This window comes from Hemiscyllium ocellatum, chromosome 24, assembly GCF_020745735.1.
Source record: "Hemiscyllium ocellatum isolate sHemOce1 chromosome 24, sHemOce1.pat.X.cur, whole genome shotgun sequence".
Lineage (NCBI taxonomy): Eukaryota > Metazoa > Chordata > Chondrichthyes > Orectolobiformes > Hemiscylliidae > Hemiscyllium > Hemiscyllium ocellatum.
The window spans coordinates 45,785,153-45,812,932 of record NC_083424.1 but is presented as its reverse complement, the minus strand read 5'-3'; the positions used below and the strand labels follow the sequence as shown (position 1 = coordinate 45,812,932).

Sequence of the window (27,780 nt, the reverse complement as noted above, 5' to 3'; positions counted from 1 at the left end):
AGGAATGAGGAGAGGGTGCCAGGCAGGCTAAGATAAAAGATAGGGAGGAGGGACTTGGGGGAGGGGCGATGGACATGTGATAGGTGGAAGGAGGTCAAGGTGAGGGTGATAGGCCGGAGTGGGGTGGGGGCGGAGAGGTCAGGAAGAGGATTGCAGGTTAGGAGGGCGGTGCTGAGTTCGAGGGAACCGACTGAGACAAGGTGGGGGGAGGGGAAATGAGGAAACTGGAGAAATCTGAGTTCATCCCTTGTGGTTGGAAGGTTCCCAGGCGGAAGATGAGGCGCTCTTCCTCCAACCGTCGTGTTGTTACTGAACATTTGCCAGCCATGTGTAATGTTGTGAATAGGCTGATTACTTCCTCCGTTGTCCTTTGAAAGAGAAACTTGTATACCCTCTACAAAAAAAGGATGGTTAAATGAAATTTGTGTTGTCTCATTATTTTCTAGTTGTCCTATAACTTACATCATAAGCTTAACAATAATATCTCACAACAGAAAGTGACACCTTGAATACTGTTGGAGTTTGAGGAAGATTTGTTGTAGTCCAAATATGTGTGTTCATGTGAATGTGCTGGCTTGATATGAAGGAAAAGATTGATTAAGTTATCAAACAAGCTCATTGGTAACACCTATTTTTCATCGTGCATTATAGAGATTCTATTCAATAATATGAAATAGGATGCTACTCTAAGGAAAATAAGATTTCACAATTGAATAAATTAATCTGTCAAGCTCAAGATCTGAAGCATCACCTCGTTACTGACTCATTACATTAGTGTATTTCATTACATATTTGCGTAAGTGGTTCTGTCAGAAATGCAAACACTTAAGGAATTAAAAAACAACCAGCACTACTGTAGTATGTTTTCATGCACTAAGATGTGGTCAGCTTCTTGAAAAGTATTTTGAGCTTTAAATACATTGTAGATTTTATCTTAACATGCTATTTAAGACTTAGTGATTGTATTCTCATAAACCAATGAATCATAATGAGATTAAGAAACCTATGAATGTTCTTCTCGGTTCCTCTTGCCATCCTCCCCAATTGGTTTTATATAAAATTTTAAGGAAATTCTCTCATTTCAAGTTGCACACCGCACTTGTAATTGGTATTTGGTACAAATTATTTTAATATCTCTTGTTTTAATATATATATACTTGAACTTAAATTGCAGTATTCTTCCCTTTCAAGTTATCTACAAATGCTGCACCTAACATTGGAAACAGAACATAATGTTGCACATGATGGTGAAACAATAAAATGTAGAAAGATACTTAACATGGAAGTTGAATGTTCCAATATAATGCTATTTGAAAGTCATATTAATTATTTGAAATTTGAACAAAGATTTATTAAATATTCCATTTAAATAGCATATGATCAAGAGTGGCTTACTGTGGACATAATTGACTTCATCTTCACAGCACTAAGGCATTGTAGCTCCCTCTTCTGGGCATGTAGGTAGAGCAGGAAAAGACATCAGACGTCATCATTTAATATTTGCATAGAATTACATAGAGGAGGTCTTGTCACCCAGTAGAAGCATTCCTAAGTCTGAGCCAGAAAATCTGGGTTTACTTCCCATGCCAGGACCTTTTGAAATGTTTGGTACCCAGCTTGACTGGCCATAAAACACAGAGTCATAGAGATGCACAGCATTCAAACAAGACCCTTTGGTTCAACTCATCCATGCCAACCAGATATCAGAAGTAAATCTAGTCCCATTTGCCAGCATTTGGCCCATATCCCTCTAAACCCTTCCAATTAATATACGCTTCCAGTTGCCTTTTGAATGTTTTCATTGTACCAGCCTCCTCCACTTCTTCTGGCAGCTCACTCCATCCACGCACTCCCTCTTAGGTCCCTTTTAAATCTTTCCCCTCTCACCTTAAACGTATGCTATCTAGTTTTGGACCCCCCCCCCCCAATCCCCACCCTGGGGAAAAGACCTTGTCCATTTCCCCTATCCATGCCCCTCATGATTTTATAGACCTCTATAAGGTCACCCTTTAGTCTCTGACTCTCCAGGGAAAATAGCCCCAGTCTATTCAGCCTCTCCATATAGCTCAAACCCTCCAACATCCTTGTAAATCTTTTCTGCACCCTTTCAAGTTTCACAACATCTTTCCTACAGCAGGGAGACCAGAATTGCACACAGTATTCCAAACGTGGCCTAACCCAATGTCCTGTACAGCCCCAATATGACCTCCCAATTCCTATACTCAATACACTGACCAATAAAGGCAAGCATATCAAATTTCTTTTCCATTATGTAAGGAAAATTGCTTACATATATCCAATCCAGCTAGTTACTGCCCTAGCAGTCTGCTGTCAATTGTCAACCAAGTGATTGGATGGATTTTGAGAGTGCTATTAAACATGCTCTAATAATCTGCTCATTAGCGCTCAGTTTGGGTTTTGCCAGGATCACCCAGCTTCTGATTTTGTTAAAGTCTTGGTCTAAATATGGTCAAAAGAACTGAACCCCAGAAGTGATGTGAGAGAGACTGCCATTGGCATCCAGGCAGCATTTGACATCAAGGAGCTCTACCAAAACCGGTGTCAGTAGGAATCAGCGAGAGAGAATTCTTCACCTGTTGGAGTCAAAGGAAGATGTTATTTGATGTTAATCATCTCTGTCCCATCTGGTCACTGGATGAGTTCCTTGGGATAGCATCTGAGATGCAATCACCTTCAGCTGAATTTCTAACTGTATAATGTTCAGCAATGTTCCCAACTCTATAGGTGCTGAAGTAGCCCATGTCTATATGCAGCAAGACCTAGATAACATTGAGGTTTAGTTGATAATGGGCGGGGAACATTATTTCTGCATCACATGTGGGATTTGTGTGTTTGGACCCTGTGGAATTCCCAACATATCAGACTCTGAAGGAAAGACCTGAAAATTTGAATATTCCAATAGACTTATGCCTGGAGTCCTCAACATATCTATCTAACTTGGAGAATTTAGAGAGTTCCATTGTAGTTAAGCAAATTGCTACCTAGCAAAAGTTAGATAATTAAAAGCCTAGTCTATCTAACTTCTGTGTAACTGACCATATCTCGCAGACCCATTGCTGTCCCCAGACCACACCTCTGCCTTGGACTTGCCAATCCTCTGCCATCAAACTAAACAATTCCTCCCACCCCACCTAGGACCTGATACCCTGCCTTAACCCTCAGGACCTGACAATGTCCCCTCAGAAAGAATGGCCACATGATATATCAGTACATAGTTCTTAATTTGGCACTTATTTTGCAAATTAATTAGTTTTAATGATAGAATTAGTTATCTTTCTTGAATGCACAATATTATTAATGCAGTATATTGTTAATTAGAAATGCAATATTTTTCACTTGAATGGTTTTTAATCCATTCTCATTTACAGCTGAGTGACCTGGAGAAAAAGCACACGATGCTGGAAATGAATGCACGAGGCCTTCAGCAGAAATTAGAAACTGAGCGAGAACTGAAACACAGACTGATCGAGGAGGTAGTGCAAATATCAGATCATTCAAGATAGCAGACCATTCCTCAATAAAATGTTTTTCTTATGTAAAATTCTTGATTTATTTGGATGCTGGGAATTACATTTATGTTGGTGCTGTTTGATGCTGCGTCTGAAATTTTAATACTTTGATGGAGTAACAAAATAAGATTTGGTATGAAAGGTTAAAGGAGAAGGGTGTCTTTTAAAGGCAATACAGCCTGTGTCTATTACAGCACACCAGTTAAAAGTACAGGATGAGCATTTTTACTTCTGTTAATAACTCATGGAACATAGCATCTAGTCTGCTGTACCTATTACTGAGCAGAAATTAAAACACCTTGATAGTTCCGTATTTGCAAGAATTGTTAACACTGAGACCTTTTGGGCTTTGACTCAGATTGAGATTTGGCTTTGGTTTGATTAGTTAATGTTCTTTCATCTACCTACATATTGTCGTACGTTCCAAAAATTCTGATTCTTCATTTTTCTTAGCAAACTAAACTGCAGCAGCAGCTAGATATGCATAAAACACATATCTTCCGCTTGACTCAAGGACTGCAGGAAGCCCTGGACCAGGCTGACCTATTGAAGACTGAGCAGAATGATTTGGAATACCAGATTGCAAACATGCAGGTGAGAGTTAATGAAATAGAAAATTAGATCACTCTTAGTATGTGGTGACTGACAGAAGGCACATAAAAGCAGTTAAAAACAAATAGAGGCGGAAACTGTTGACTTTGTCCTATATAGTAGCTAAAGCACAGAAGTGCAGTCTTGAGCATAGATCAGTATGACTGAAAGGATTAAGTTCTGATGTCCAGTGGTTAAGATGCAGATGAATTTATAAACTTGGCATTTGCTATAGTGCACCAGCACCTGTTGGGAAGAGGTTAGTTAGATTTCACATCTGTTTCTGCAACTTGTACTGAAAATGTTTAATGTAAACGTAATAATAATTTACTCAGCACTACTTTGTGGCTAAAAATAAGAACATAAGACTTCACAATTTTGGCTTTGTCCTTCTGTTCAACTTTGGGATGGTGGTCATGTTGGACTAGGTGGGGTGGGAGGATGGACACGATTGAAACGCCCACTTAAGGGCCTTGATTGGGTCATTTATGAGTGATGACTCAACATGTTGCACAACTACAGAATGGTAGAGGTGGCAACAGCAGGTATGCCACTGATGGCGCAGCGCTCGAATTTACAAATCCACCAATCCGATAATGTTCCTGTGCAATGGAATTCAGATCTGTATTCTTCAGTAGCAGAGTGGGGATTGGGATGGGGGAATAAGTAATCTGAAAAAAAAAGGAAAATACTGGAGAAACCCAGCAGGTCTGGCAGCATCTGTAGACAGAGAAACAGATTGTTTGAGGTTGATATGACTCGTTCAAAACCTCTTCTGAAGAAGAGCATGTCGGACTTGAAGCATTAACTCTCTCTACAGATGCTGCCAGATCTGCTGAGTTTGTTCAGCATTTCCAGACTTTAGTTCTGTTATCATTACCTTGTTAAGTGTGATTTTGGAATTTAAAGATCTGTAGTTTGTCATTTCTGTCCTAAAGTGTGTATACACCTGTAGGATTAGTTGCAACATCACCTCAGACATTTTTGAGTCAAAATCTGCATGTCATCCAGCAGGAAGTTAATTGAATAACCTTATTTGTAATATGAAGCAAGATCTGCAGAGACTTGTTGTTGATGGATAGGCCTAGAATTTGCAGTACTTGTTAAAATAGAAGCCTAAATTCAATGTCTGCCATTCTATCTCCACAGATGGTATTCTCCCATGATAGAGTGAAGCTGGAAGGTACTATCACACAACAGTCTAAATTGATTGATTTCCTACAATCAAAGATGGATCCACCAATTAAAAAGAAAAAGGTAGTTAAATGTCAATGTAAAGTCAACATTTTAATTCCATTCATAACACCTACACAATCATGCTGGTTCAAAATTTATTGAGTAAGCTGCTGGGCTTTGTTGTCTTAACCTTGATATATACAGTTTGGGTTACTTGAATGCTTACTTGTCTGGATACAAAATTAATTTTGTTTGACAGGAACTCTTCAATATTATGTGGGGAGAGTGAAACTACAGCTGGCCTAAATTTAGATGCATTTCAAGGAGATCTTAAGAGTGGGCTATTTTCACTCAAATGTGTTATCACATTGCACAGCCCCTGTTACTGAGATGTGGTGATAATGCAGTTTCTGAGAGGCTACTTTTTTTCTGATCATGAACTCTGGGTGGTGCATTTGATTAGGTAAATTATCCTAAATCATCGTTGAATTCATAGTGTTGTGAAAATTTAGTTTCTTAGTATAGCTAAGAAATACTGCATTTGTAGTATTTTGATAATAAAGACTACATCTGTTTCTTGTCAGCAGAGTTTATTTGGGCGCCGGCGTGATGACCCTTCTCTGCCTGTCCAGATTCCCATGCAGTACAATGACCTGAAAGTAGCCTTAGATAAGGAGAGATGTCGAAACATGGAGCTAGAAGATGCCTTACAGAAAATCCGTGTTGAGCTGAAATGTGTGCGGGAGGAAGGTAAGAGCGTTTGAGGAGGCAACAACCAACTTGTGTTTCATGAAATGATTTCGTGGCACATTAACAACCTGATATGAGACCTGGTAACAAGCATTAGGATTTAAGAAAATGTGAGCAAATGTGGAGAACAGCTTAATAACCCAAAGATGAAAGGACTTCTACTTTTTGTTGTGTGCTTATTAAATGCATTTGTTGGTAACTTTATTGCAGATCTAAATTGCAGATCTCTATTGCAGATATGAGCCTTGCAAATATTAATACATTTGTTTGTACTTTTCACTGCTATTTCTTATTCTGAATGGTAGTTCTATAGCTCTGTAAGAAAAAGAAACCCTGCCATTAGTATAAAAAGTATATACAAGTCTGGATTCAGCTCTGTGTAAGATGGTATTCTTAAAGCTAAGAAATCTTTGGAAAAATCTTCAAATGTTATCAGCTGTTTGTTTTCAAAAACAAGCCAATCTTAATGATTTGATAATGATGTGAAGTGTGCCAAAAGTTAGAGTTATTTTAATATAGGTTTCCAGGTATCTCCTCCTTTTATTCAAACTGGAAAGGCATTGTGTGTCAGTCTACTATAGTTTGTCAGGTTGTTTAGCAAAAACTTCTATAAGTGTATGAAGTAGAAAAAAGTAGCTAAAGTGAACATTGGTCCCTTAGAGGATGGGATTGACGAGTTAATAATGCATAACATAAAAATGGTAAAGATACTAAACCAATATTTTGGCTCAGCTTCAAGGGAGGAGGAGACACTATCCTAATAGTAACAGGTAATGCAAAGGTTATAGAAAAGGGGGAAACTTAGAGCAATTGCCATCACTTGGGGAGGGAGAAACGACTAAGCAACCTATTGGGATTAAAGGAAAACAAGTCCCCAGAGCCTGACAGCTTATATCCCAGGGTCTTAAAGGATGTGGCAGCAGGGACAGTGAATGCATTGGTCATTATAATCCAAAGTTCCCTGGATTCTGGAAAAGTTTCAGTGGATTGGAAAAATGCTCATATAATATAATGAAATGGAAAGTGAAAGCAAACTCCATCAGAGTCAGCATGGTTTTATACAGCCTAAATCACGTATAACTAATTTGCTAGGGTGCATTGAAGATATAACAAACAAAGTAGATAATGGAGATCTTGTAGATGTAAATAGCTTCCAGAAGGCGGTTGAAAGGTTAATAAGCGAAGTAAGATCACATGAGCTGAGGGATAATATCTGGATAGAGGATTGGCAGAGGAAAGCAGACAGTCAGGATAAATGGGTCTTTTTGTAGTTGATGAGCTGTAACTAGTTGGGTGTCACAGGATTCAGTCCTCCGGTCTCAATTATTTGCAATCTATGTTAATGACTTGGATCCAGAAGTAGAATGTAATGTAGCCAGCTTTACAGATGGCAATAAAATATGTCGGAAAATACATTTGAATGAAATAAGAAATTTACAAATGGATATTGATAAATAAGGTGAATGGACCAAAATTTGCCAGATGGAATTTAATGTGGATAAATGTGAAGTGATCCATCTGGTTGGAAGAATTAAAAGGCAATTTATTATCTAAATGGAAATAAACTTCAAAATGCTTTGATGCAGGGGGATCTGGTGTCTTTGTGCGTGAATCACAGAAAGCTGAGTCACGGGTACACGAGGTAATAAGAATGGCAAATGGAATTTTAGCATTTATTATTAAAGGAATAGACTATAAAATTCGGGAAGTATTGTTGAAACTGTACTAGGCATTGGTTGAGACCACATCTGGGTTGCAGCTTACAGTTTTGTTCCCCTACTTGAGAAGGGATATTGGAGGCAGTTCAGCAAAGATTCACTCATTCTAGAGATGAAGGGCTTGTTTTATGAGGAGAGATTCAGCAGTTTCAGTTTATACTTGCAAGAAGTTTAGAAGAATGAGAAAAGATTTAATTAAGGTGTACAAATGTCAAAGGGTGCAGACAAGGTAGACAGTGGATATTTCCCCTTGTGGGACAATCTAGGAGTCATAATTGTAGGCTAAGGGATGACAAATTTAAAATGTAGTTGAGAAGGAGTTATTTCTCGCATTGGAGGATGAAGCTTTGGAATCCACAACCCCAGAGTGCAGTGGGTGCCAGGACAATCTAAATCTATGAAGAAGGAAAAACAATTTTTAATTAGTAATAGGTAAAAGGGTTATGGGGAGCAGGCAAGAAAGTGGAGTTGAAGCCAGTATTCCAAAAGTGGCATAACTAATGTCCTGTACTGCCACAACATGACACCCTAACTCCTAAACTCAGTGAACTGACCAATAAAGATGTGCATGCCAAGTGCTTTCTTCACTACCCTGTCTACCTGCAACTCTACTTTCAAAGAATTACTTTAGTGGTGGAGAGGGATAAGTGTGCACTACAGGGCAAGAGTTATAGCTGGGGGCAGAGAAATTATGATGCGGTGAGGCATGACTTAGGATGTGTGGCTTGGAAAAGTAGGCTTCAAGGGAAGGTTGCAATTGATATGTGGAGCTTATTCAAGGAGCAACTATTGAGTGTCCTTGATAAGTATGTACCTCTCAGGCAGGGAGGAAAGGGTCGTGTGAGGGAGCCGTGGTTTAATAAGGAATTGGAATCCCTTGTTAAAGGGAAGAGGGCGGCCTATGTAAAGATGAGACGTGAAGGTTCAATTGGGGCGATTGAGAGTTATAAGGTAGCCAGGAAGGAACTAAAGAGAAAGCTAAGAGCAGCAAGGAGGGGACATGAAAAGTCCTTGGTTGGTAGGATTAGGGAAAATCCAAAGGCTTTCTATAGGTCTCCTGGTGGGGGAGAACCCAACTCTTTCAACTCTGGAGCTGCTCTGGTTAGCCCTTGAAGGGACTCGCATTTCTAATATTGACATGTGGCTGCATTGAAAACAAATGTCCAAAGGCTGCTGCTAGAAATCTTTAGCCTCTTCCAAAACTCAGTCGGCTGTCTTGCAATTGAGGCCATAAAGTGATTCTTAATTCACTTTTAAAAGCTTATGATTATCTTTCTCACTGAAGTTATTTACTTTTCCAGTAAATGGCAAAAAAAACTAGCTTTCCTTGATTCTTTCTTGACTTTTTCAAATAAATCACATGATTAGAAACCTCTTCAACCCAGCAATATCTGAACTGTTGCACTTCCCAATTCTCATAATCTATAATTGTGTTCCAATACTTAAAAGAAAAAGCCAGTAAAGTTGCCAAAGATTATGATAAACCTGAAGATTGGGAGAATTTTAGAATATGGCAAAGGAGGATCACAAAATTAATAAAGAAAGGGAGGTTAGACTGTGAAAGTGATCTAGCAGAAAACATGTTAAGACGGCTACAAAATCTTCTGTAGGTATGTGATAAGGGAACTTTTGGCTAAGACAAACGTGGATCCATTATAAATTCTTCTGATTCTGCTGATAGTGGGGAATGGAGAATTGGAAGAGAGGCTAAGTGATTGTTTTGTGTGTATCTTCTCTGAGGGAGAAAAGGAATTGCCCAGAATTGGAGTTTCAAAAGATTAAGGAGAATGAGAAATTGAAGGCTATTAGACTTAATTAGAAGGTTATTTTGAAAAATTTTGCAGAACTGAAGGCTGAAAAACATCACCCCTCCTGCCTGGACTTGACATTCTACAACTCAGAATGTTGCAAGAGATAGCAATGGAGATGTCCAATGCATTGGTGATTATCTCCAAAATTATTTAGATACTAGTACATTGCTACAGATTGGAAGGTAGCAAATGCCATCGTATGAGATGGAGAGACAAAACTGGGTACTACAGACCTACAGGCCTTACACCAATAGTAGGGAAGAGCTAGAATCTATTATGAAGAATGTTATAAATGGACACTTGGATAATAGTCTAATTGAGTGCAGTCAGCATGGGTTTGTGTAAGGAAATAGTGTGACAAACCTGTTGAATTTTCTGAGAATATTACACCCAGAATTGGCCAAGAAGAGTCACTGGATGTAGTATATTTGAAGTTTCAGAATTGATAAAATTCTCCAAAGTAGGATGGAGCAAAATGGAATAAGAGGTAATTTACTTGTATGGATTAAAGGTTGACTAACAAGCAGAAAATGGAGTAGCAGTAAATAAGTCATTCTCATATTGGTAGGCTGTGACGAGTGAAGTACTGCAAGGATGAGTGCTTGGGAGCCAATGCTCTGTCTAAGCTGTGTGCATGCAGCCACTCCTATATTCCATGCACAGTGATCAGCGTTCCATTATGATCGTGGCATTGATTTCGGTTCCTGAAGTCACTACTGCACGTTGATTTCAGAGGCCCCTGACGTCAGAAAGACAACTCGAGAGGCTGCTGTTGGTACCCCTTGCAGTTTACAATACATGTCAATAATTTTGTCCAGGAATATGTGCGTCATGGATGATACAAAGCTAGGTAGGAATGTGTGCTGTAAGGAAGATGCAAAGCAGCTTCAAGAGAATTTGGATAGACTGAGTGACTGGGCAAGGACATGGCAGGCAGAATTTAATGTGGAAAACTGGTCGCTATCAACTTTGGTTGGAGGAACAGATCTGCAGAATATTTCTTGTGTGGTAGTCGGTTAGAAAGTGTACATGTATAAAGGGACTTGAATATCCTTGTCAATCTTCAGTGACTTATTTACATGTCGGTGCAGCAAGCTATTAGGATGGCTAACGGTTTGTTAGCCTTTACTGCAAGTGAATTTGAGTACAGGAATAACAAAGTCTTGATTCAACTGTATCGAATTTGGTTAGACTGCACCTGGAGTACTACATGCAGTTTCAGGAACATTTCCTTGAGAAGGTTATAAATGCCATAGACTGAGTCCAAGAAATTTTCACCAAATTTTTCCCTGCGATGGCAGGACAATCCTAGGAAGAGAGATTGGAGAAACAGACCTGTATCCTCGAGCATTTCAAAGACTTAAAAATGATCTTACTGAAATCTGTACAAAATGCTTTAAGGGAGTCAACAAGGCAGATGAGATGAAATGTTTCCCCTAGCTGGGGAGTCTAGAACCAGAGGACTTGATTTTAAAATAAGGAGAAAGCCACTTAGAACTAAAATAAGGAAAAATAGTTTTACTCAGAGGGTTTGTGAATCTTTAGAATCTTGTGCTCCGAGAGCTGCTCCAATCAGTCAGGCTCTGTATCTCATTGCCTGTCTGATTTTTCACCTCACCCACACTCTCCTGTTGCCAGTCTTTTTAAAACCTAACCTGTGGTTCAGCCAACTCAGTCATTTTCGATATAAAATAGATATTTTAAACACTCCATCATCCTACCAAAGCAGATTTTGGGAATCTGGTGTGGATGCAAAGTGACATGAATCATTTTTAGACACAAATTGTTATGCTCTCGAAAAGTGGTGGAAGCAGATGCGATAACTTTCAAATGGGAATAGATGAAGCTTGAAAAAGAAGCATTTACTTGTCTATGGAAAAAAGAACAAAAGAGTGGAAATAGTTTAAATTATTTTTCAAAAGAGATAGAATGGGCGAAATAGCTACCTTCTGTGATATGATTATGATTTTCATCAGAAGTATTGTCCAATTGACTAACGTTTATCCAGAAGGTTCCTCATGGCTTGTACTAATAACTTATTTTCTTTGCTCATCAAATCTATGGGGTCCTCAGTCTGAAGAAAGCACAACACTGTTAGCTGATAAAAAAACAATAGAGTGACCTGTACTATGCATGGATAAACTGATGTACTGGAAGAAAGAGGACTCCTTTGAAATAGAGAAGAAATCGAGCTGCCAGAGGAATATCAGTGAACTTCTATTTGTGCATAACAAATAATGAACAGTCAGGCAAATGTCCTGTGGCCATCAGATGTGTACAGTACTTTGAATTTTTGGTCTCCTGTGACGCTAGTGCCTCAATACTTTTTTAAAAATTTAACTCTATTTACAAGGTTCCAAGTAATCCTCATACTTTCAAATGGCAATGATGTTTAAATTTTTGTTTGCAGGGATGCATTCTTTGCCTTATATAAAGAAAAGATTTGTATCTATGTAGTACATTTCAAAGCTACCAGATTTCTCAAAGCACATTGGTTTATCTGATTCTTTCTATAGTCATGGTTACAAGCTTCAGTTTGTGCAAGACAGTAATAACAGTTGAGAGTGGTGTGCTGGAAGGATACAGCAGGTCAGTTCGCACCCGAGGAGCAGGAGAATCAATGTTTCTGGCAAGAGCCCTTTATCAGGAATGAGGCTTGTGAGTCAAGGGAGTAGAGTGTGACATGGAATGGAGAATGGGGCTGGGGGGGTGGGGGAAGTAAGCTGAGAATCCGATAGGTAGATGGAGGCGGGGGTAATGGTGAAAAGTCTGAGAGGAAATGCCGCTGGTAGATGGGAAGGAAGATGGACAGGTCATGAGAGTGGTGCAAAATTGGAAGGTTGGAACTGGAAGTTGGCAGGGGGGAGGGGAAATGAGGAAATTAGTGAAGTCCACATTGATGCAGTGTGGTTGGAGGGTTCCAAGGCAAAGATGTGTTCTTTCTCCTGGAGTTGGATGGTTAGGGTGTGGCAGTGGAAGAGGCACAGGACATGCATGTCCTTGGGTAGAGTGGGAGAGGAGCTGAATCCGAAGTATCAATTCTGCTCCTTCGATGCTGCCTGACTTGCTGTGCTTTACCAGCAGCCCACTCTTGACTCTGATCTCCAGCACCTGCAGTCCTCACTTTCTCCTCGTAATAAGAGTTGGTACATGGATGCTAACACAAGTAAATTATCTACCTCCAGTATGGTCTGTCTCTGTCACTGCATTTACAATCACTCTGTTACTAATGATTCTATCTTTGGCAATATTGTTGTTCTTAATCTCTGCACCTTTTTCCTATTTTGTTTCTTCTAGCTGCTCATCTAAAAACAGTGGATCATCAGCCACAATCTACACCAGCCACAGCCAGACACCAGATTATTATGTCTGCTATTGTACATTCCCCAGAGCACCAACCAAATCCCATCACCCTGCTAGCTCCTCCCTCTGGCCACAGAAAGGAGTCCTCCACTTCTGAAGGTGAGGAAGTGTTGGTTGAAGCAGATGTAATCCTAATTAAAATATAAACTTAAGAAAAGCTTATATCAGAAAGTACTTGTAGTTCAAGTTGAATGCATTCTCAGCTTACAATCTTCAGATGCATCAACAATTCAGTTGAGGAGTTTCTGTTGTTACATGACGGATTTTGCAGAATATGATTACTCCAAATGTAACAAGAAGCACTATGTAAATCTCAGTTAATTATTTTGAAGGCCAGTCATTCTCAACCTCTCCAGACTCAATCCTGTGAAAGGGGTATTGTTTCATATTCGTTGTTTCAATATCTCATTACACCTAAACCTAATGCTTCAGCAAAAACTGGGAAGTGTCAAAATGTTTCTTGGAGTTGCATAATCAATACAATGTGTGAAAGTTGTGAAAAGCAATGGCCCAGAATGTTGATGTAGCTGAAAGGATGATGTATTCTGATGTGAAGTTGAAGTGCATGGAGTAATGTATCTGGGAGTCAGATAGTGGAACATTCTTAGAGCTTGACTGCTCCCATAATAACCGTTCTCACATTTCTCCTTTCTATCTTTCCCCCCACAGAGTTTGGTCGGCAGTTGAAGGAACGTATGCACCACAATATTCCTCATCGTTTCACAGTTGGCCTGAACATGAGGGCCACAAAATGTGCTGTTTGCTTGGACACTGTACACTTTGGTCGTCAAGCAGCAAAATGTGCAGGTAGGAGTGAATAGATGGATTACATTTCTTTACTGCTTACAAAAAAAATCTGAATTCGCTTGGTCAACAAAATTCCAATGTTCAGATACTTTTGTCACTTCTAGCAGTGCTCTAACTCTAATAGATCAGATTAGCTTAATAAATACCATGCTATTTTGACCCATCTCTAACACGTATTCTCTTCTAACTCATTTCCCTATTGACCCTGCAGAATTGACAGTTCCAATGCTATTCTCTCTACCCTCCAGTTTTGTGTCCTCCACACACCTGAACTTTCACAAACCTTGCTGTCATCATAACTTTCCTATTCACCCAACATTCTTTACTCACGAGATAAATGTCCCTTCGGTTGTCTGGCCCTATCCTCAGGAATTCTCTAAGTTTCTTTCCTTTTTCACCCATATCCCACCTAAATACAACTTCTTGAAATGAGCCCCTTCGCCCAAATCTTTGGCTATCTGTCAAAATATCTCTGTTTGGCTTTGTTCGATATTGCTTCTCTGAAATGCGTTGGGATATTTAATCATGTTAAATGTGCTGTACAAATGCAACTTCATGCAGAATAATACTCTAATAAGTAACATCAATAAGGAAATAAAAAAAATCATTTCTAATTCTTGATTCTGGTGAACTTCTCAATGGTCCACAAAGAGAGGTTCAGAGTCTGGAATTTTTCTTTAAATGTCTGCTTATTGATGCCTTCATGAGCAATAAAATTCTGGATCTCATGATTACTGTTGTTTAGATTTTTCAATTGGCACATTGTTTTAAGACCAACTTTACTCATTTATAAATGCATTGGTCAAGGCCGAGCTGAAAATAATGTTGAAATGTGTTTTATCTACACAAGAATCAAAGGCTACAATATTGTAGAAATAATTCAAAACCTTGCAGTTTAAGTGGAAACTAATGATTACCTACAAACCTTCACAAACCTTGCGATAACGATTACCTGTTCAGAAATTTCAGCAGGGAACAATTATCTCATTTAGTCAGGTGAACTTTTTATATTTGATATGCTACAAGTGTTTGTTTTCGCCCTCAGTTGCTTTGGGAAAGGTCTGCATCTAAAGCTTGAGATTTGCTTTTAAGGTCATTCACCAATCATACATTCTGAAGAAGAATCATTGGATTTGAAACATAAACTTTGTTTCTCTCTGCACAGATTCTAGAAGTACTGTGTTTCTGTAGCATTTTTTTTTCAGATTTCCAGCATCTGCAGTATATTCCTTTATTTATCTAAATCATATCTGTTTATATTTTTCGCATTTTCCCCCACCATCTCCTCAGAACATGGCAATCCCTGTGGAGAATCATCGACATAATTTTCCATTGTATTCAAATCACAAAGAAATGTTGGGGATTTCCTTGAAAGCACTGCAATTGCTTGGGAGTTTCTGTTCAGTTCCTACCTTTTGATGGTAAACCTAGTGCAATGGCATCTGTACCTGGCAATGGAATGTTTGCTGTCACGTACTCTGACTTATGGTTAAGACATTTTAGGAAACTGGTTGTGGGCCTTGTCACTCGCATGACTCCCAACTGTGCCATTTTAGCTGAATTTAATGAGTCTGGAGTATCAAACTCAATCACCCATCAAGTGTAATGCCACCATCTTTTTTGAGAGTTAAACTATGAGTAATATTAGGTTTAAAGTGGAACGTATGGACTTGATATTAATAAATGTGTATATTTTACCTAGAATGTCAAGTGATGTGCCATCCTAAATGCTCCTCTTGCCTGCCAGCAACATGTGGGCTCCCCTCAGAATATGCTACACATTTTACAAAAGCGTTTTGCCGTGACAAAATGAACTCCCCCGGTTTGCAACTAAAGGATCCAGCAGCCAATGTGCACCTGGAAGGCTGGATGAAGGTTCCAAGGTGAATATTCTTCAATGGGACAGTGTCCCTGTCATGAACTGAACCAAAATAGATTTTTACTTGGTAGCACTGAATCTGTTTAATAAATTGCAGCTGAATGTAAGGTTTGGGAGAATTTCTTTCTTGGAAAACCCGAATAAAGTATTTGAAATGCTGTGACCTTTCTCACAGATGAAAATAATGACATGTGTCTGCCTCTTTCTCTTTGTCTGCTTGTTTCAGATCAGTACTTCTTTGCCATCTTTTTATTTCCTCAGTACTTTATCTCTCTTGCATAATGACTCTTAATTTTATTCTTATTTCTATGTCCGTATTTTATTTATTCTTCTTTTCTGTCTCTTTTTCTCTGTCCCTTTCTTCTTTCTCATTTTCTTCCTTTGAACTATAGATCCTCAAGATTGATGCACCAACAAAATGTAGAGTAGTTTTATTGCTTGGGCATAGCTAATGTAAATGAGGGCTCTGGTAAGCACTCCTCATAGCTTTGTGGAATCTTGGATAAGCAGAAGGATTGCTGTTTAGGAGTGTTTGAAGATTGACACATCCATTCATAGTGACTGCAATTCAACATTGAATATTGATCCTCTGTCCTTGAGGCTGTTGGAAGAAGACTGAGCAAAGAATGCCAGGAAGATCTGATTACACCAGAAGTGGACTGTTTGTGTGTCGTGATTCAAGTGACTTTATCTGCAGTTCCAAGCAGAATTACCAGGCAATGTAACAACTATCTCAGATTTACCTGCAGACAATGTCCATGAGTAGATAACACCCCTGGCATCTTCCCGATCCCCACAGTGCCCATCTGTAACATAACCTAATATATTTAACATATGATGACACACTACACAACAGAACAAATGGTTTCATTAGCTTTCCCACTAAGAACAATAACTTATAGTATTGCTGCAACCCTCAAAGATCAATGGGGTCAGAATGAAATCTGTGTGTCCTTCCAACAGATATTATCATGTTATCTCGTGTATTATATAAATCAAAAGGGTTGTAGGGGCTGGTTGGTCTATTCCTGCTTTCCATGCCATGAATATCGAACTGATAGTCACTGACTTCTAATTGTCTGGTTCAATGTACATTTCCCAAGTAGAAACCACAACTCTTGCAATCTGGTTTCACTTTCAAATAAGGGTAGCATGGGTTTCAATTGTAAGGACGATATCTTTATGAGCATAGGTACTGTCTTTGACAGACTTGCATAAATCAGTGAGACCAATTCCATTCTTTAGTCTATGACATTATTCATATTTTTCTCAAATGCTTCCACTCAGTGATGACAGCTTGCTAGACATCACTCTGAAAACTTGAGTCAGAGGGCACTGATTTTGAGCCATACACCAGGATTTTACCATCAAGCTCTAGACCAGCACCTCAATAGAAGTGTGTAAGTTTTCAGAACAGTCACAGGTACCATACTGCATGGACAGGAGTTCAACAAAAATAGTTGGGGACTGTCCTGGGAGTGAGTAATTAAAAGTCTACTTCATAACCTGACTCTCTGCACATTTAGTTAGCTTTCATTTTTTTCTTCCTTTCTGCATTACTCTTGAGCAGTTATTCATCATGACTCTGGTGCTAGGATAATAACCCCAACCTTCTGCTTTTGTAGAAATTATCTTGTCTTTTTCTTCTCATGCAAAAATAACCAGGGACATTGGTACCTTGTAGGAGCTTGGGGATAGAGGAAGAAAATAGAGTGAGGGAAATTGTAAAATTACAACACTATCAAGAGGACCCTCAGGATTAGTATTTACAGCTTGCTGGAGTATCAGTCTGTGGCACTGCAGCCCAAATACACACACGAGAGACTGAAACTATAACTGATCAGATTAAAGTATAAAAGGAACTTTTTATAAAGGAATGGGAATGCAGGTAAAAGGACGCAAATTAATTGCAAAACACTAATGAACGATTTGATGCACCAGCCTTATGTCGGTATTTTATATCCCAAAAACTACAGAGTGCATAATCCTCTAGGTTAGCCAATTGCACAAGTCCTTAAAAGTGTTTCTGTTCTAGTTGGTGGAAAAGTTAAGCTTTAATCTAACCAAATTCTGCTTCGTGGTAGCAAGTCATGTATAGTTTATTTATAATGGATATAATAAGATTTTTGATCTTCCTGGACATCTCCATCTTTTAACTGGAGTTTGAATCCATTATAACGCACCTGAATGTTCAGCTTGTGTTTTTTTAATTGTGCCAAATTCATCAATTTACAGACATCCTTCAGTATTAAATTTAGCTACCATCTCCAGTTTATTTACATTTGCTATCATTTTCCATGATCTGAAGAGAGAGTTGAGACAAACCTCAAGCAATTATGGTTTAAAAACTGTTAACCATTTGCTTCAAACAATTATATAAATAGGGAAAAAGATGTGTTTTAATATGAGTGACAGGAAGACTGTTTAAAGGCAAATAATCTTTGATGCTGTTAGTTCAATTGATTTTCTCAATTTGCTCTCTATCGCCCTCTGCTGTCTTGGCCAGAGAGACCTCAACATACCTACCTTCTGCTGTAACAATAAGAGGATGATATATAACGAGGCATTTCAAAAGTGGTTTCAGTAGTTTTATTTTCTCCCACCATGGATAACTGTTAATCCTGGGTTTTGAGTACCAATTTGCACCTCTTGGTGCACTATCGGCTGACACGTGCAATGGGAACTCTGGGTTTCAGGTAATTCAAGCTGATGGTCAGATACTATTACATTCCTTCCTCTACCCAAATTTTTCTCTATCCTCAATCCCACTCTCTCATCCTGAAACTGTTGTTACATTGCCAGTATGTTTCCATTGGCACCTTGTCCAAGTTATATTTTCTTCATATGGGAGTTTGAACTCTGTTGGCAGATTGTTTCAGTTGCCAGCAAGAAATGAACTTGTCTGCCCTTAATGTCTACATTCATGCTCCTTTCAGTCAGAGAAGGTGTCCAAGTCACTTCTCTTTCTTTTCCAGGAGAGGGACACCAAGGGCAATTACTTTCTTTGCCCCCTTCTCCTTTTCCCCAATAGATTGACTCCCTCAGTAGAAGTCAAGGATTTAACCTGATATTGTCCTAGCCCCCATGATTAAGTATCTTATCACATAAAGCATCTGTCAAGAGTTCTTTAAGAAGTAAGGTAACAGCCTTAATATTTTAATTTGGGTTAACCTTCTGTATTTCCGAGTGTGATGAGAAAAATGTTCACATGAAAATTGGAATGTCTGAGTGTTAGCAGAAGAATTGCATAGTTTTTCAACAGATATCACCATCTTTCACCCCAAACCATAAACTATTTTAATGTTACATTATCCTCCTGCTCAAGATTCCTAATGGACCTTTAAGACTGAAAATAGTCGAGGGTAGATCCAGGCTGTAATTCTTTGGCTTTCACCTATAGAAGTATTTGTTGATCTGCTTGTTCTAAACAATTGTTTAGTATGTGGCTGTTGTGCTACATTCTACCACCTCATTATAGTGTCTTGTTTTATCAGGAATGGAAAACGAGGGCAACAGGGTTGGGAGCGCAAGTATATTATCCTGGAAGGATCAAAAGTTCTCCTTTATGAAAATGATACAATAGATGGTAGGTATTAAATGTTTTGAGTAACTTTTCAGACATGTTAATCTAGTTTACAAAGTGAGACCTGCACCATTTTGTGGTCAGTACTCTGATTCCTGATGATCTCCTATTGGTTTGGAGGGGACTTAATGTATACTTTGACCAAATAGTGCAAGAAATCATGCTTTGACTACATTTGGGATGAATATGAAACAAGTGAAGGATATACTATTCTTGTCACATTGGGACAACAAACAAAATGTGACTTCAGGAAATGCCTGAACTTTGAGACTGTGACTTATTCGAGATGAAGTACATATATTTAAGTGTGACATATTTCTGAGCCATCCTAGCATATAGTTATTTGAAGTCTTTAGATATATTTGGGATAATGATTATTACAAAGTCCAAAGCAAAGAGACCAGTACATCCACAGTCAAACTAAACCTAGTACTTACTAACAATCGTGAGATGGTAACTTGTACAATTTGGGTGTTAAGAGCACTTTCTATATAAAATTGATTTTTGTTTAATTGTTTGAGGGGTAATTAGAATCACTGTCATGATAGAGAAGGAGACACAATAAATTTTCAAGGAGAATGAAAACTTTATTCAGAGTAAGATTGAAGTGAATGCATTGGGCAGAGCTTCTGAAATGGTGATAAGGATAATATCTAGTGCAGAAGCCTTAATCAAGCTTGAGAAGGCAGTTGTTAAAGCAGAATGATTCCATTTTGCTAGGTTCTTTACCAAGGTCACTCAAGTCATGTTTAGAAAAGAGTGGAGCTAATAATTCATTTTAGATAGAGCAGCACCTATACATCAAAGTTTAAATAATGTACATTGAAAGCTGGCTAATACCCTTCTGGAATGGCACAAAATCTCTTGCTTATTTTTTAAGTAATATAGGTATAAGACAGATGATACCTGAAATGACATTGCTATTGAATCAGGACCAGAAGTGACATGTGGAAGAGTTGGATATGAATAACTCTAATTCTAGGTCAAATAGCATTGATAAGTACTATTAGCGTTAATAAACGAGAAGGACAAAAGCAGTCAGTGAGGAGTGACAACAAAGAATTAAACTTGTCTAAACTGATTTTTTTAAATCACCAAACTGGCTTACAGAATTTGCTGTAACAGGTATTGCAATTGTTGATGACTTGCAAGAAAGTGTGTCTAGTTGGGTTGCTACCTGAAAATAGCTATCTTCAATGTACATGAAATAACAGGGAGGTAAGTGGTTTCACAGGTTTTCAGGTTCTGAAAAGAAATGTTTTAGAGAAATGATTTTGTACACACTGAGATGTTTCCCTCAGTAACAATACTGTTAGATTAAGCAGTCTAATGTTTCTTCCTTCCCTTTTTAACAGGGCAAAGACCAATCGATGAGTTTGAGCTATGTCAGCCTGATGGAGATGTGACAGTTCATGGAGCTGTTGGAGCCTCTGAGCTTGTAAACACTGCAAAAACAGGTAAGATTTGGCTGTGGTACCTTTAGGGAATAAAAAGATCAGTATAATGTCAAGTGTGTAACTATGAAATATATAACTATAAATGAATGTTCTGAAAGGATATTAAAGAGGCAACTTATTGGCATTGGTGTGCCCCAGACTGTTCCAAGCAGGGGTGCTATTCCCTGCATTTTCTTCAAAACAGGGAAGATGTCATAAAGTCTGTTGTAGGAGACACCTGATTGAAGGCAAAATGCTTACATTAAACAAAGTACTAGGCACAAAACAGTAGTTTTACACTTTTTTTATTTTGCCAGCAAAGTCAAAACATAATTGTCCTTCAGCACCAGCTCTATAATTCTATTGCAGCAGGTCTGGAGTTACATGTAATCCAGATCAGATAAGGATGACAGATTTCCTTTCCTAGAGGACATTTGTGAACCAAATGGGTTTTAAAAATAAGTGATGGTGGTTTCATGGTCATTGTTACTGAGGCTGGCTATCAAAACCAGGTTAGGTTATGTCCGTATGCATTATATGTAACAACTGAATTCATAAAATTTGAATGGGACTTTTTGAAATGTTTTTGGAAAGAGGACAGTTTGATAGGTAATGTTAGAAGATAGTCGTATGGTAGGCCAGCACTATTGCTCAAAAAGGGCCTATTTTGTTGAGGCTTTCCATCTTCCACTCATCAGCGTGTTGGCAATGAATACCAATTTTGAGGGGGAAACCAAAATGAGAGGAGAGTATTAACTGGTTGTTAAGTGGGTTTCTGATTTCTAGACATGTTGCCATGGAGAATACATGAATGATGGTTGAGTTTTAACTGCCAGTTTTAACTTAAAATTTAAATTTTAAGCCAGACAGGGTGACTGATTCTTTAGGGAGAATGAACCCGCGAACAGCTGTCACCTGTTTTGTTGAGTTGAAAACAGGCAGTGTGTGTACATGTTCTGTCTGTCTGCAAAGAACAGAGTCTAGTATGAATATATTTCGTTTCCAGTAGATACAAGTGTGGTATAGTGCAAGCCTTACTGACAATCCTCAGTAGCAGAGCTTTGATGATGCTCATGCAATCGATGCTACTCTGAATCATGTGGAACGCCACCATTCAAGTATGTCCTGCTACCTTGTGTGTAGAAGTGGCAAATTACATTATTGCTGTATCTCTGCTGAGTCTCAGTGACTTCCATATATCTCTCCAGTAGCAGCCTGGAAGAAACCAAATTTTAACAGCCAAGGTAAACAGGAATTAAGTTGCTGTCTTTTGAGGTTGCATGTGAGGCGACATTAGTTTGTAAAAGTGAAAGCATCCCATAAAATGGTCCTCATTTAAAGTTGAGATTAGATTACTGCCTGAAGACCACTGACACATATGTCGTCCTCATTTGAGGACCCTTCTGCTTCTCCTTCCTCTTCTAACTGGTAGCCCTGCACTGCAAAACTGCTTTTCCTTCATTTCGACATGCTCAATTCTCAGAGGAAACCCTACATGTATCTAGAAGCATCATATTTCAGCATAATAATTTGATTGAACAGAAAAGAACTTCATTCTGAACACACCTTGTAAAATTTTCAAACTTTTTACTGTAGATCAGTGCCAAAAATGCTTACAATTTGATTCGGAACCAGGATAAATAATTAAATGAGTATTACTAGCTGTTAATAGGTATGTGCACGCAAATCACTTAACATAGATGATGACAGATGTGGTGAAGTTTGGGTTTCATTTTCAAGAATTAAGTGACCACATATTACTTTAAAATAAAGTGTATACAGCTTAATTATACCACTCAGAGTCATACAGAACTGAATCCCATTTAGTTTAATGGACTGGATTTTATCAGCTCTCTAAGGCTCGTTTAAGGATATTTGTTCTATAAAGCAGTGAGAGAAGGAAGGGGAGAAAACTCTGTTGCCTTCTGTCACCATGGCATTTCCCAGTGGTGGGCAAGGTGAAGGATGAATCTCTGCTGAGTGCCTTTGCATAGTCCCCACCGAATCAAGGCTTGATTAACTAGACCCCCAACCCTGGACTCAATTTGCAAGTACGAGGATTGTGTAACAGTAACCACTGTTCCCAGTGGCTCTGTTAGGCCTCTGATTAGCTGCTAGTACTTGGAGAAAGAAATAGGATTTCCAAAAGCAACTAAGTAGCTGCTGGACAGCCAGGATGGTTTCTGCGGGGGCCACATACTGACTCAATAGAGTTCCCATAGCTCTCTGAACTACTGTCAGGGCTCTGAACCATTGACTAATTTTTGCCACTTTGTGTGTTCTGTGAAGAAAGAATTATGTATAGATTTCACTGTGTGAGTGCTAATCAAGTTTTTTTTATATTGGCAAAATTGTGATGCTGTATGAATAGAGTATCTAAGCTGAAGTTCTAATTTCTAAATCAAACTGTCTTAGATGACATTACTTTTCCCTGGAAAAATGCACAAACAAGAAATGTCAATGTCTCCTGATTCAGTGTTGACGTTTCTGTCAGTGAGGGTAAAGGCGACCTCGAGCATAAGTGATGGGCAAGGTGAGAGGTGACCACCCTGATATCTTGCCTACCTATCCTATACTCATTTAGTAGAATTCAAATCAATGATTAACTTGCATTGGACTGATGTAATTGAATTAAGGGAAAACTATCGGCCCTTAGGAGTGAAGTATATTGGTGAGTATTCAGAGATGTGTTTGTTGGGAGGCCCGTTGTTCTCAGCTTGCCTATATAAATATGGGAGACTAAGGAAGATCGAGCAAGACTGGGGTAAGAGCTTCCAACTGCTGAGCGGAACACTGTTACCACAAGCTACAAAAATCCACACACTCCACGGCCTCTGTCTGTTCTTGTGCCAGGATCAATAAACCACTTCCACTTGTCATGAATTGTGTGCTCCCATCCTCTCTATTTCATTATACATTATTCAAATGGTTGCTGCTTAACTAAATTGATGAACTGTTTTAAAATCACTTGTGAATTCTCAGCTGCACATTTTATCATCTACTATGCCCAAGTTCTTAACATTGTTGAGTTACTTTTATCCTTCAAGTAGAATGCACGCACTCATCTGGCCCCTTTTCAAAAGTCATTTGTATAATTTTATTTGCCACAATTTTTCAAAGGTTGGATATTTTTCCATGAAATCAACTGATGAGCAAGGAAGTAAATAATAAATTAATATGTAATGCCTGGAGATGAATCAAAAATATCTTTAAAGAATATCAGCCTTCCAACACATATCCCTCACGGCAATCAAATGCAATGTTGAAGATGTTTCACCTTTAAGGATGAAGGGGATTCCAAATGGTGGGGCATTAACTCAACCATCTCCTGGAAGTAAAAGGAAAATTCCAAAATTATTTCCAGTAATAGCTTAGTTATATCCTGAAGTATCAAGTGATAGCTTTGAATTATTATTTGTTCCAATTCTCTTTCTCTCAATCAGCTTTTCCTTCATTTTAGATGTGCCTTACATATTAAAATTGGAGTCCCAGCCCCACACAACCTGCTGGCCTGGTCAGACACTCTACATGCTGGCTCCAAGCTTCCCAGACAAACAGCGTTGGGCCAATGTATTGGAGTCTGTTGTGGCTTGTGGGAGAAGATCATGTGAAAAAGCAGAGACAGCTGCTGTACGTATTCAGTAAATTGTGTCTGTTCATGCTTCTTTCATCACAGCTTGGTTTCTTTATTTACAGTAATTTGACTTGTTTACCATGTTATTTATGTGCCTACATAAGCATGTACCATAAACCTGCAATGACCCTTTGTCACTACACAATAGGCTGAAGTAACCCAGAGATGTGAAGATCTTTCCCACTTGGTGAAGGTAAAATGTTTGCACACTTGATTGTGCCTTTCCTGCTTGCTGCCACAGAGCCTGTTGCACAGTTCTGACTTGAATTTTTGAAGCTCGTCAACTAAGTCAGTATTTATTTAAAATTATTAAGCATAAAACGTAAACCTCTGCTTTGCAGATCTTTCTGAAATTTGATTCTTGTTAAAAAACTTGTTTTAACAGTAATTTTTGCAGCTTTCAAGGAAATGTAGGCAAGACCCACCACACAACTGTGAGGATGTTGTCTCTGCACCCCTGTGAAACATGCATGCTTACACATGACAAGGGCAATTTTTTGCTTTCCAGGAAACCTTGTAACAATTCTCTTGGAGGTTCTTTTGAAAGCAGCACTAACCATTGCTCAATGGCATATAACTGCAAAATAATCCCTGTCCTCCAGATTCCCTTTTGTTGTTGGTCTGTCCCATTCCTTTGTGTCTGAGTTATCCTGTTTAACTGCTGGAGTGATTGATTTAGAAAGAAGTTAATCCTTGCCTAAAATTATAAGGTGAGTTTCTAGGGCTGAATGAAGTATCTGTGTTTGCTTAAAAACAGCCCATGACCTCTGTATCATTACCCTTCGCTCCTCTGCCCTACCCCTACCTCTACCCCTGTATATGTTCCTCAAATTATGCAAATTCTGTAGATGTGTTGTGTATGCACGCTATAATGTTGTTGTTTAATTTCTGCAGAAGCTATTAGGGAATTCATTGCTGAAATTGGAGGGAGATGACCGTTTGGATATAAACTGCACTGTGCCACTCACTGAACAGGTATGTTGGCAGGTAAAGGAATTGGATCCTCCCTGTGGCTATTGCATGGTCCACTCTCTACATGTAGAGAAGTATATGGTGGAAATACAGGCATCATCATCATCATCATCAGAGGATAGTGTTAAACAAGAACCTGAGATGTCCCTCCTCCACAAAAAGCTAGTTTGGTAAATAGTTTAGAATGAGTTTATTTTGAGATGGGTAGGGACTTGACTTTGTGGGTTATATGGGCAATGTAATGGAAGAATGCAACACTATAATGTATGCCAGAATCAAGCATAAATGGTTCTTTCTCCTCACATACTATTCCATTTACTCTTGTTTCTGTTCTCATAAACTCTTTCATCCTTCTTGAAACTTCCTTTGCTCTACCGCATTATTGAATGTATTGATGCCTCTCAAATCCATTGCCATCTATCTCAGACCTTCACTTATGAATACCTCATCAGATTTCTGCTCCTGCTTTAATAGAAAATTGACAAAAGTTGCAAATGACTTCCTATGTGACTGTAACAAGGGTAACCTGTCCCTCAACAGTTGTGCCTATTTAACACAGCTCCAGTGTCTACCTGCTGAGCAGGTCAGTTCTTTTCTGATTTCATTCTTACCTCTCCAGAGAATTTTCCACACTGACTTTGTCTCCTGCTCCAATTATTTTCAGGATTCCAAGGAACAGACTTTGACCCTCTTCAGTTTCCATCTCAATGCTACCTTTTGGTTACATCATATTATATTTTGGTGAACACAAGTCCACAGACTATTGCCCTTAGAGGAAATAAAAAGTCTGATTCTTAGTAATAATCCAGACTCCATAGATCTAGTCTTCCCCTACAACCTCCCAGTATCTATTCCTCTCGGGATTTTATTTTGTACTTGTTTGTGGGATATGAGCATTGCTAGCTTGTCCAACATTTATTGTTGATCTTTTTGTTTTGAGAAGGTGGCATGAGCTGCTTTCTTCATCTCCTGTAATCCTTGGGCTTTAGGCATTCCAACAATGCTATTATCAAGTTCTAGGGTTTTCTCTTAGCGACAGTGAAGAAGTAGTGATATAATACCAAGCCAAAATGTTACTAATGTGTGGCTTGGAGTGGAATAAACAGGTGTTCCCCCTACATCCCCCTTTCTGCAGTCTGTGCCCTCATCCACACCAGGGGAACACACCTAAAACTAAATTCTGGATTCTGGTCAGTAGGGAGTGTCCTTGGAGACTTTAATATTAACTGCAGAGTGAAAAAATTAAACAACATTGTGACAAACGAGGTTAAGGAAACCTTCTGCTGATTGCTATGTGCTGTTCCGCAGTTGTTATGGGCGATTTTTAAACTGCAGATGGGCAAGGGTAACGAGAAAGATAAATTTGTAGAGTGCATCAGGAATTATATTTTAGTGTAATACATTGCAGAACCTATCTATAGTCAACGTGTTTTAGATTTAGTAATGTGCAAAGAGGTGGCCTTAATAAGAGATCCCTTGTGCAAGGATATTCCAGGGTTAATGATCACGACAAGATAGAATTGCAAATTCAGTTTGAAGGAGAATAACCTGGGTCTCATTATATTTTCCTAACTTTAGTAAGGATATGCAGAAGTATGAACAACAATTCATCTAAATTGAATGGTGAAAATAGGGTGAAAATAGGGTAAAGGAAATGTCACTGGATTCAAGAAGTGGTCTAGTGGATTGGAAAACCACAAATATGATGCCCCTGTTCATGAGGGAATGAGACAAAAGAGAAAATAGTTGGCTATTTGGCCTAACATCTGTGGTTGGGAAAATGCTAGAATCGATTAATGAAAAAAAAGCAGAAAATTTAGAAAACCTTAATGCAGCCAAGGTTTTATGAATGGGCACCGTGGTTGCCAAATTTGCCAGTGTTCTATAAAGATATAACAAGCATATTTGATAAAAGGAAGCCAGGAGATGATGCTTATTTGGATATTCAGAAGGCATTTGATAAGATACCACGTGAAATGTTTTTCACCGTTTCAGAGCTGACAGTATTGAGGGTAATCTGTTCGCATGGATTGAGGGTTGGTTGATGCACAGAAAACAGAGAGATGGGATATGGTTGCAGAATAAGGGACACTTTCTTAGACCTAAAAAGTGAGAGAATCTCTTTTCCCAGAGAGAAGTGCATGTCTGGAACTCTGCATAGAAGAGAGTTTTGGAGTCTGGATCACTGAAATATTTAACAAGGACATAGATTTCTGAAATATCAGGAAGTTGGTGACTGTGCAGACCTAGCAATTCAACCATGATCTTACTGAGGGGCCAGATGGCCTAGGCCTGCTCCTATATCTTAAGCCTGTATATCACTGAGCAGCCACCTTAGAAATGGTGACAATGGTGTCTGGTACGCTTTGTAAGGTGTAACCACACCAGATAGTTCCTTGATGGATCAGTTGGACAGATTTCCTAGCTTTAGCAGAATTCCTCAGATGTCAGTTTGGCTGAAGAGAGACATGTTTGCCATTATCCAGAAGTCCATGTCTGGTTTCATTCCTTTCCCATCAAATCCCTACAG

The 27,780-nt window shown here is 38.8% G+C and overlaps 1 protein-coding gene across 9 annotated transcripts in view; it reads left to right on the top strand.

The window, feature by feature from the left end:
* Positions 1-27,780, top strand: part of cita (citron rho-interacting serine/threonine kinase a) — a 217,920-nt gene that overhangs the window by 157,738 nt on the left and 32,402 nt on the right. For 3 of the 9 annotated variants that reach the window (XM_060843748.1, XM_060843747.1, XM_060843744.1), the window contains exons 28-39: positions 3,390-3,494; positions 3,984-4,124; positions 5,271-5,378; positions 5,882-6,047; positions 12,874-13,038; positions 13,609-13,746; positions 15,449-15,629; positions 19,120-19,211; positions 20,564-20,665; positions 24,105-24,274; positions 24,427-24,471; positions 25,173-25,253. In XM_060843748.1, coding sequence (XP_060699731.1) covers positions 3,390-3,494; positions 3,984-4,124; positions 5,271-5,378; positions 5,882-6,047; positions 12,874-13,038; positions 13,609-13,746; positions 15,449-15,629; positions 19,120-19,211; positions 20,564-20,665; positions 24,105-24,274; positions 24,427-24,471; positions 25,173-25,253 — 1,494 coding nt within the window. The remainder of the gene's footprint in view (positions 1-3,389; positions 3,495-3,983; positions 4,125-5,270; positions 5,379-5,881; positions 6,048-12,873; positions 13,039-13,608; positions 13,747-15,448; positions 15,630-19,119; positions 19,212-20,563; positions 20,666-24,104; positions 24,275-24,426; positions 24,472-25,172; positions 25,254-27,780) is intronic. The other 6 variants (XM_060843753.1, XM_060843746.1, XM_060843752.1 and 3 more) reach the window with 3 other exon arrangements.